The sequence below is a fragment of the Mytilus galloprovincialis genome, chromosome 5 (genome assembly GCF_965363235.1).
Source record: "Mytilus galloprovincialis chromosome 5, xbMytGall1.hap1.1, whole genome shotgun sequence".
Classification (NCBI taxonomy): Eukaryota; Metazoa; Mollusca; class Bivalvia; order Mytilida; family Mytilidae; genus Mytilus; species Mytilus galloprovincialis.
Genome location: NC_134842.1, coordinates 15,165,876 through 15,177,487, shown reverse-complemented (window position 1 = coordinate 15,177,487; position 11,612 = coordinate 15,165,876). Strand labels below are relative to the sequence as shown.

Below are 11,612 nucleotides of genomic sequence, written 5' to 3'. Positions count from 1 at the left end.
GTCTCATTGGCAATTACACCATATATTCTTTTTTATATTGGAAGGCTATATTATTCTTCAACTATCTAAATTCAATTTTATTGTACAAAATCTTTTATGCTTACACATGGCCAAAATGCGAAACTAATCTTCTAACTGTGTATTGTTACCTTCACTGTTTAGTTAATTTTTGATAATGGCCATTTGACGTGGCTCGGTACTTATACATCCCGTCATATAGTGTTGTTGTGCTTTGGTGAAATTTGTATGCTTGTCTTTTTTGCTGGTGTGCTGTGTCTGTATGTCTTTTCCCGCTTCTTTGATGACATAGTTGTTTGTTTTTATAGTGATTAAGATTATAACACAATAATGACTGCTGTACCCCTATTTTGGACATTTTTTTCTTTTATCTCTGTTTGTTTTGATCACACATCGTTATCAATATAATGTAATTTCATGCGACTGTCATACAAGTGGGAGGTTAAGCAAGCTATAAAACCAGGTTTAGTTCACACCATTTTCTACATAAGAAAATGCCTGTACCAATTCAGGAATATGACAGGTGGTATCCATTCATTTAATGTGTTTTAGCTTATTATTTTGCTATTTGATTAGGGACTTTCCGATTTGAATTTTACTCTTAATTACACCTTATGTAAGAATCCCTGGGTATTGATTGTTTTTTGGACAATTGAAAAGTCTATGGTTTTGCAGGGGAAAACCCAAAAATTATTTTGAGCAAAAACAAAATAGGAGGTGCTCAATAGCATTACATCATGAAGAATCTGAGAAAGTTTTATCAAATAATATTAAGTGGTTCAGGAGAAGTTGCGGATACAACATTGGTACCCTCATTTTTAGGCAATGGCAAAGTCCATGTTTTTTAAATAGAAATCCCAAAAATTATATTGAACTAAAACGAAATAAGAAAAAGAGTGGCAAAAGATACCAAAGGGACGTTGAATCTCATAATTAATTAAAAAAAAAAAAAAAACTGACAAAGCCATGGTTAAAAAAGAAGCAGACACAGACAAACAGACAAACAACACTTAACACAACATAGAAAAATAAAGATTGAGACACACGAACCCCACCAAAAACTGGGGGTGATCTCAGGTGCTCCGGAAGGATAAGCAGATCCAATAAGAGGTGCACAATGGTTCAAGTCTACGAAGTCTCATTCATGTTTTTTTTAACCATTTCATTGTCTTCTCTTCTCTTGGTATACAGTTTCAGCGTCATTTGATATTGAAGATTACGTCAACATTAATATATTACCTTTACAATAGCTTCACTGAGGAGTTACATTTCAGCGGAGGAAATGTATTTATATGTATCTTTGTGAATCTTTGGGATCACGACAGATCAACCAATCAGCTGAATTTCAAGTATTGGAATTGTGTATTTTTAACGCTGTTTTTGCATACTTAATAGGATAAAAATGTAATGCTGTTAGTATACATAAAACAGGCAATAACTCTCGTTACTCCTGGGAAAATTGCCGGGATTTTGCAACCTAAATGGGTAATTTAAAATTAATATTTTTGTTTCGTCGAACTTTTACCTTACGTTCATGGTTCATATGCCAATGTTGGATTTCTTTGAATTGGTCTGTTTTTCAGATACTTTAGGATAGTCAAACTATGTATGGCGTATTTAATAATTGTAGGGTGTACCAATCTGTCCGGCATGTGTCATTTTACCTTGACATCATTTCATGGTTCATTTTTTTCTATGAGGTTTGTTTCTGAGAAAATTTTAGCAATATGCTAACGGAATTCGATGTTAGGAATGATTGTAAAGCCTACATGTCTGTGTGAAAGGGTTTAGTTCGACTTTAATGCATTACATTTATCACTTACATGTTAATTTAAAGTAATGCTTGAAGAAAAAAATCTTTTTTGTATTATCAACATAAATTAAAATGAGAATATTAGAACAGGCGACAAATATAAGTGTGTCCACTCTTGTTGCTTTTCGGTCAATTCCTGCAAATTGATATATATATATATATATATATATATGCTGTCGTCATCACGGTCTGTGGCATAACGATAACTGTTTTGTTATATATTTATGTGTCTTTATTAAATTGATTGCTGTTTTACTTACAGCGGCAAATAACAAATAATTTTCATAACGATAATATAAGTTTACTTAATTCTTCACTATTGAAAACAGAAATGTGGGTTGGTTAACAATTTTCCAAAATAAACTGATTTCTGATAGAATAATAAAAGTCGATACCCATGAATTCATATATATCTCGAACATTTTCACACGTTGATGAGAAATAAACTAAAATCAATAATCAAAAACCTAGCAAAACACAGCTTTCATAAACACTTTTTTTTCAAAATAGTAAAGGTTTATGATTCGTATCTCAAGGGAGAACAGAAGTAAGCATACAAAATAGTGTTTTTGCTTCCTGTGGTGTGTCCACGACGTTGAAATCATCCAGATTCACACTTGTAATTTGCTGGATGAATTGACAGAACTCTTCTGAACAGCCTCTGGGCAGCATTGGTTTGGTGTAGAGCCTAGTAATGTCATCAAAGAAACTTTCGTCACATGGTATGTCATAGGAATAGTCGACAGCGTCATAAAGTAGTGGCTGGTTGTACATAACATCCGGGACGCCATAGTTTTGATCAACTTGACGTTGTGACCGAATTCTATGACTATTCCACATATTTTTGAAAATATCTAAATGTTGTTGTATAACTGGCAGGAAACAAAAACGTACACACTCTAGATGAACTGGATTTGTGTTATTGAGCTCTCCGTTATCTATCATGTCTTTAAACATATTTCTCCAGAATGTGGTGAAGTAAGGACACAGAAAACTCCACAGCATCTCAATCCTTTGATTCCCAGTTGATCGCCCCTCAGAAAAACTTCTGTACCCTGACATGTTATCATTGTGAACTGCACGTAACGCTATTTGTATCGACCTTATAATAACGTTCTCCGTACCAGCATCTGACCGAACCAATCGTGGAACACGCTTGGATTGTCTAAGGAATTCTACAAAATTAAGCGCAACATTACGTGGGTTTTTATTCGTATGACTTGCAGTTAGCCAAATGATTTTTCGAGAAAAGCCATCGATTGCTCCATGCACTGATATTCCAAAGGGTTTGAGTTTATCATATCCATCTATGTGAATACAAAAATTTGGTCCTAGATTACAATATCTTCTTCGCACAAGTCGACGTCGAGATCTTGCAACTACACCATCATAATGTATAGCTGTCAGTGCAATTCTCACCGTTTCCTGAGTAGCATTGATGCCACAGCAAGAATTAAGTATTTTCCACATTGCTCTATATCCAATATTAGAGTATCCTTGTTTGTGCAGTTGAATTATCTTTTGAACGATATTAATCAATGGACTCTCTGCACCATATCTTCTCAGTCGAAGTCTTTTCATCATTCTGTAGACTGTCTTAACACTAACAAATTTATTATGAACGAAAAGTAAAAATCCAGCTATTTCTTTAGCCGTATATGAAGAAGTAAAATAATAAGCAACTAACTCATCCGTTGAAGCAGTGTCACCTGGGTAACGCAAAGGATTTACAGTGTCAGCCATTTTATAATATGTTCTGAAAAAAAAAGTAAACGGTTATATACTTCAAAAGCAAAATCGTAACTAAAACATGCTTATAATGAGGCAAGCATGTTGGAGGTCACAGATTGAGAATAAAGCCAGTTTTAAGTTCAACTTTTCATTCTATTTAAATTAGGGGTTCATATTGTATTGTACATTTCATGATGACTTTTTGTTGACGCAACTGCACGTACTTAAATACTTTCGTTATGACCTTGTTAATTTATCAGTTCCTTCTACATTACTATTTTCTGAATATGTTGCAGATCTCGCAAATTCACAACTTTTTTTGCAGAAAACAAAATATGAGCCAACGAACATGGAAGTTACCTTTTTGGTTTATTTACAAATTCAGCAAACATATCTACATACATCTTACAAACATATAGAAAAAATCCCTGAAGTTTAATACTACCAGTAAATGCAGTTGTAACTAATAAAGGAGAAACAATATCTTGAAAATCTGAATTTTAGATTATCATTCCCAATCCTACTCTGAGCAGCACTTTCATAATTTATTTCACGCTTTCAATAATTGCAGTGAATTCTTTCAAACAATGCATTTTTGTTAATAAAATTAAAAAATAAGAGATTTCCTCTCTCCAAATTTGATGCAACACATTTAAGATATATGCACTATACACATATATATCTTTATCGTAGTGACCACAGATAAATACCCATATAAAAATATTTTCAAATAATTTGAACTTCGACAATTAAAAAAAAATATAAATGCAAAAAATGATATTTGATTCATATCATATGATTTTAGTATTTTGGTAAACATAAAAATATTGTTTGAACCATTCAAGTATCTGTATTTGCAGTTTTAGGACAAAACGACCAGCACTAAATGCTAGGATTTGAAGTAAGAACATAGGGTTGATACGTTTTAAAAGATAAACTTGTATCAACTGGTGCAAGAAGATATGTGTCTAAAAACGTCATAAAAAACATATTTTTCTACTTGAACCGAGTAGTGGCGTAGTTTTACTTATTTGTTGTCAAAATATGTCTATACACTGTACATATATAAACTTAAAGTTCATACCCTATATATGCGACAATATATAACTTAAAATACAGTCAGCTTCAATTGTCTTTCAATTGAAAGCTGTTGATTTACATACTGAACAGCTTGATCTATGTCAAACTGTGAAAAGAATGAAACATGTAAAAATCTAAGTTGCTCACATGATGATACAATCAAACAAATATCAGTAAACATAAAATAAATTTGGCATGCATCAAAAATGACAAGAAATTTGAAATTTCGAGACAAATCTGCAATGGTTGCAGCAGTAACCTTAGTGAATGAAATATAAAGGTGTCTCAGTTGTGAAGCATGTGACAATATTACTACTTGGTTATCATTTATTGATGTCCCACTTATATCAAGGGTGGTTAAATTTCGCAAGGACATTACAAATGCAAGATTGTTTAGCGGTGTTTCTGCTACATACAATTCTTGAATAGTAGGAGTAAGCTTTAGCATCAATTTGGTAAATCTGTGTGACCCAAAAGTAATATTTTGGTTACTTAGATTGAGACATACAAGCTGATTATTTTTCACGATCATTTCCATCATTGCAATGTCTATAGTATAGGAATCGTCAAATTCTACAATAGTCCACAAGCTTTGCATTTTTCGCACAACATCCTTTAGACCTCTGCATATTTTACAGACTGTATAAAGTAACTCCGACACAGGAATATAACTAAGTACCATTATCACTAATTCTTCAGGAAGGTCTAATAGACTAGCTGAAAATATTAAACAAGTGAATTATTGCAAACACCTATATTTTATAAATGTCATACTTATTTTTTCAAGAATCTAATATACTTTTATTCTATATGTACGAGTGCTCAGGTGAAGACCGAAGAGCGTTGTTTTGTTATATTTGCCATTTTATAAATTAAAACAAAATTAAAATGTATCAATAGCTTCAAAAGTTATAGATATATTTTGACATTTTAACTGAGTTTACAAATGGAAAATATAACATAATAAAACCTCCAATGATGTTGACTTGAGTCTTTTTGTCGCTGTTTTTAAAAGAAGTAGAAGCTAGATATCTGCACTGAAATATATATCAAGCCACTCAGTGACTCACATAAAGTTTCAAGACACTTTATGTTAAAAAACTCCAATGATTGGAGACCATGGTTCAAAGGTAAATTACTCAGAAATGAGTATGCAACATTCACCAATTTTAGATATTGATAAATTAATTATGTATATTTTTCATGTTAATTAATTTTACTAATATTCCACGTTTGATATGGAAACAAGGTATGGGATACCCATAATTGCCACCTTTATTGCAAGCCGTTCACGTCAAAACTCAGTATGTTTAAACCATTTTTCGAAAAATTTACACACTGAGAATTAGAAAGAAAATTACTGAGATGAAATAAACTGAAAAACACATCCTGAGAATTGAAAATTACACAATGAGATTTGTGCGCACTTTTTCTGCGCACAGATCTAATTTGCATATCTAATCTGTATCTATTACAATCTTAAACAACTAGGAGACAGAACTCGCTTTTAATTTGTAGCCTGAGTTCATGGCTCAAATTGTTATTTCGATTAAGTTTATGTCATCAGCAGTCCAAGGTCTGTTTAAGTTACGATTAGTAAAGATGTGAAGAATTTCCCTAAATCTCCTGTATCTTTAATTGACATTATTAGGAAACTCGAGAGTTCTAATGCATCTGTATGTATTTAAAACTTTAAAAACAGGTTTAATCCACAATTTTTTACATTATAAAATGCCTGTACCAAGTCAGGAATATGACAGTTGCTCTCCATTCGTTTGATGTGTTTGAGCCATCCCCTTGTTTTTGCCATGTGATAATAAGGACTTTCTCTTTAGAATTGTCCTTGGAATTCGGATTTTTTGTTATTTTACTTTTTACAACTTGCACACAACATGTACATAAATCTCATTGTGTAATTTTTGAAGTCTCAGTGTGTAATTTTCAAAGCTCACTGTGTGTTATTTATATTTTTGTAATCTCAGTGCGTCTTTTTGATATCTCAATGTGTATGTTTTTATTCTTAGTGTGTGTTTTCAGGTTTTTTAATCTGTGGTTTTTTTTAATTCTCAGTGTGTTAATTTTTCGAAAAATGTTTTAAACATAGTTTTGACGAGAACTGCTTGCCATATACGATGATATAACGTTACCACATCTCTGTTCATACACATATTATACTTACAGTAATTGCAAGGGATCTCTAAGCTGACCTGTAAAATACAAGAACAGATCAAAAGATTTAATCACATTATAAAGTGCCATAGTTTGTCAGCTTGGCGTGTGACATCAAATTTCCCTCATTTTTTAAACTAGCTTATAATACAGACATTACAGCAATCGGACTTGAGTATGTACAGGTTCAAACAAAATCTTTTGTTAGCAACCTTGCTAGCTGAAGCGTAAAGTCGTTATTAGCTTATAAGGTTTACCTTTATTACCCTTATTTTGAAGTAGTTTAGTCCAAAAGACGATAAATTGATTAGTCCACTCTCAAATTAGGGTAGTAAAGGTAAACCTAAGAACGATGTTACGCTTCAGCCAGCAAGAAAGGTAATCAAAGTTTTTGATTGAACGTACATAGTCAAATCCGATGGCTGTAATGTTCAACATGATTAGACAGTCATTTATTTATTCTTGGTATGGCGGACTAAAACAGCTTATTTTTAATACGAAGTTAACAATACGTCATGTCAGTATTTATTGTAAAAAAAATATGGAAAATAAGGATAGATCATAGAGGGAAATTTTTGTTTACTAAATTTGAGAATGGAAATTGGGAATGTGCTAAAGAGACAACAACCTGACTAAAGAACAGAAAACAGTTGACAAAATTTGTCGTCTTTGTACTGTTTATTGCACACACAAAAACATTGCGGTAGGGGCTTTGCCCATTGTTAAAGGCCGTACGGTGACCTATAATAGTTGTTAATTTCTGTGTCATTTGGTCTCTTGTGAAGAGTTGTCTCATTGGCAATTACACCACATCTTCTTTTTTATATTAACCGAACAATTATAATTAATCTGCCCCTTCATTTTTTCAGTACTGCACGAGATTTTTTTTTTCGCTGAACACTTCGAAGTAACAAGAGTCACAAGAACAGTCATTGGAACTTTATATAGGGGGAGGGGGTCTATATAGTTCAAATGAACTCGTAGTGACTCAGTATTAAAACATCAAAGGATCTTATTTTGCCGCAACTGTGAATTAAAAAAATCAGAACTCGACTGGCTCTCTCCAACGTAAATTTCGTGACACCCTATGTTAATTTATAGTTAAACCTGATTATTTTATGAGGCGACCATTTTACTTTCACAGCTGGAGAAAAAGGGTTGTGTTTTTTTTTGCATCAAAAACAAAATTCCCATAACGTGTGTATACTACGGCAGACACGTGGAAAAGCCTTTTTATAGAAGTTTTTTTACAACAATAACTTAATGATTGATTGATTGATTGTTGTTTGTTTAACGCCACATGAGCACAACAAGGCTATATCGCGGCGAGATATCATTTAATAAATTGTTTCTTATCTTACCTCCATTTGCTTGAAATAAAATGCTCAAATGTGATGGCGACCTGATCCTTCCAAAATCAAAATGAAAATGAACAGGTTAAAATCGTGCCATATTTATCTCGATTTAGCTGAAAACTTTCCCGTTGCTCGCCTTAATTTAAAACAATTTGTTGCTTTATAAAACAATATATCGAAGAAAAAAAGGCAATTTATTATTATTGCATGATATTTTTATTGACTTATGAATTAATCTTAAAATGTTTTCTCGTTTTGATAATTTGTCGCGTTATTTAAAACGATTTATTTTTATGGCGATAAAAAACAAATCGGCTAAATGCCTTGTTAGGCATTTTGTCGAAAAAAATAAATCGCAGTAATAAGAAAAAAAAGGCAATTTATTATTATTGCATGATATTTTTATTGACTTATAAATTAATCGTAATTTTTTTTCTCGTTTTGATAATATGTCGCGTTATTTAAAACGATTTATTTTTAAGGCGATAAAAAACAAAGCGCCTAAATGCCTTGTTAGGCATTTTGTCGAAAAAAATAAATCGCAGTAATGAGAAATAAAGCATTTTCTCGCTAAAAGTTATATCGCCATCTTGGATTATAAGTATTAAAACGAGGGTAATATACGCTTCCGTAATTAATGGAGGAGGCTGGATATAATAAAATTTATCACCTTTGTAGTAATTGCAAAGTAAACTGCTTGAATAATTAGATCATATCAATGACTAATAATGAGCATAATAATATAAGAAGATGTGGTATGAGTGCCAATAAGAAAACTCTCCATCTAAGTCACTATTCGTAAAAGTAAACCATCATAGGCCGAATTACGGTCTTCAACACGGAGCATTGGCTCACACTAAACAACAAACTATAAAGGTCCCCAAAAACGATATCCAAGTTACTACTAATATATATATTACAAAGAAAATTGAGTAAATTGAGGTTATACCTAAGAAAAAAATCAACCCTGCTAATATAGCTATAACCGAATATAAATATACTTCCAAAGTAAGCTCTCGTTTGAGAACTGTGTAAAGTAGGTTACATTGAAACAAGCTACCCTTTGGCAATAAATGTATAGAATGAAGATGTTTTATTAATAAAAATTATGTTCTCTCTATTCAAATTGCTACCCAAGCATCTTAAAAATACTTCATTATATTGAAATGAAAATTCAATGACTTTCTATCAAAGAATCTTGATCATATTCTGAGATTTAAAAAAAATGTTCCCTTATTAATAATTCATTTTAAAGCAGAAAGATCATTTTGTCTATTTGACTTGGAGGTTTCACAATTGTATGACATTATTTTTGATCTTTCAATTTTAATATGACTATATACTATATCTATTTTCTTGTTAAATTATATACTTTTCTGATGCACAAATCAGTCTTAATTTATGTATAATTGCACTTCAATTATTCCATTATTCCTATGCATATTTATTATAATGATTTGGCCTTGTATGTATGTTTCTTTTTTTATCTACTAGTAAATCACATCCGAAATGAATGACAGACGGACATATATACAAAACTTAATGAATAATTGAAATAAAGATGTTTGCGTTATAACGCAAAGGTTTGCGTTATATCGCAAAGGTTTGCGTTATAACGCAAAGGTTTGCGTTATATCGCAAAGGTTTGCGTTATATCGCAAAGGTTTGCGTTATATCGCAAAGGTTTGCGTTATATCGCAAATGTTTGCGTTTAACGCAAAGCTTTGCGTTATAACGCAAAGGTTTGCGTTATATCGCAAATGTTTGCGTTATAACGCAAAGGTTTGCGTTATAACGCAAAGGTTTGCGTTATATCGCAAAAGTTTGCGTTATAACGCAAAGGTTTGCGTTACAACGCAAAGGTTTGCGTTATAACGCAAAGGTTTGCGTTATATCGCAAAGGTTTGCGTTATAACGCAAAAGTTTTGCGTTATATCGCAAAGGTTTGCGTTATAACGCAAAGGTTTGCGTTATAACGCAAACATAGGATGACAAATAAAAAAAATAAAATGTGTGGCGCTAATACGCTTCCGTATAATTCTGCATTTGATTTAGAGACATTAAAATCATCCGATGATGAAAGTCGAGTATTGTACGATTGTTTACTACTTGTAGGCACAATAAGATTGGATAAATATTTTGGTGCCAGTTGGTGTTTTGATTTATACATTAATAATGATTTGTGGTAAAGTATTCTCTTAGTAACTTTACACGATCTTTACTCGACTAGCTAGACCAAATAGACTATTCACGATCCCAGCCTGATCTCGACCAGAGCAGATCGACCTGATGCAAAAAACGCATGTATATATGGGTCGTAGGGATAATCAGGAATTGGTCGGGTATGCAAGTTGAATGGTCTATGCTATTTATTTTCTTTTTGCTGTATTGCAACAACCTGCATGTATTTGCTAAAAAAAATATTGTAAAAGGAGAGCCAAGATGTCACATTTCCCCCCAAAATTGACCTGAAGTAGAATTTCAATTCCATAGAGTGATTCCTTTTCTGAAACTGTTTACAACTTTACATATATCTGTCAAGAGATTAAAGGTGTATTTCTTTCTAACCAAAGTTTCGTAAACGTTTGTTACATTAGTAGTTTGTTAAACGTTACAGAAGTAGACACAAATGCATCGTTTAATCAGAGTTTGCTCCCCCTGTTTGAACTGTCAAAAAACGCATGCATATTTTGTTGTTATTTGAACTTATTACGCGGGGAAGATAACCTCCGTAGAAGATGTTATGGACAGAGAGGACATCGCTCCTATATGCATATTTAATTTTATTGGCAGTTTTTCATCTTAATCAGATGAATGTATGAAGATAGTGATGATAAAGCCTTAAAAAAATAGGTATGTTCTTGCTTGTCATAACTCAAAATATTGTCTAAAATTATTGAAATTTAGTTATAACTCGCCTTTCTTTCATAGCTGTTATGTTAATGAAAGAAAGGAGGGTTATACCTAAATTTGAGTAATTTTAAACATTGTTTTGAGTTATGACAAGCAAGAACATTAGAACACGTTTATGTATTTAATTTAATGTTAAAGTTAGAGATAATGTATCGTTTGAACCTACAAACGACAAACGACAAAGTGTAGACGCATTTGCAGCGAGTGTATAGTTTTTCAAATTTATGCAAGCTTTGCAAAAGTATGTTAGAAACACATGATCAAAACGTGTTCTCGCTGAATAGTTTGTATCGTTAATGTTAGAAAGAAGTTCGCTCCAAATTAAAAAAAAATATTTGTCTTTCGTCTCATTTGTGTTTGAAATTACGTCAAAAAGTTCGAATGAAAAAAATATGACTGTAAGGTGACCTATAATTGTTATTAATCAAAAGTAAAATCACAAAAATACTGAACTTAGAGGAAAATCAATTCGGAAAGTCCATAATCACATGGCAAAATCAAATAACAAAACGTAACAAAAACGAATGGACAAG

The 11,612-nt window shown here is 32.1% G+C and overlaps 1 protein-coding gene across 1 annotated transcript; it reads right to left on the bottom strand.

Moving 5' to 3' along the window:
* Positions 1 to 2,127: 2,127 nt before the first annotated feature.
* On the bottom strand, positions 2,128 to 8,216 carry LOC143075244 (uncharacterized). The gene is made up of 3 exons (XM_076250604.1): positions 8,173 to 8,216; positions 6,822 to 6,849; positions 2,128 to 3,587 (listed from the first exon to the last, which is right to left on the bottom strand). Exon 3 carries the CDS (start codon positions 3,572 to 3,574, stop codon positions 2,363 to 2,365), a length of 1,212 nt encoding a protein of 403 aa, XP_076106719.1. The 5' UTR covers positions 3,575 to 3,587; positions 6,822 to 6,849; positions 8,173 to 8,216; the 3' UTR covers positions 2,128 to 2,362.
* Between the last annotated feature and the right edge of the window lie 3,396 nt (positions 8,217 to 11,612).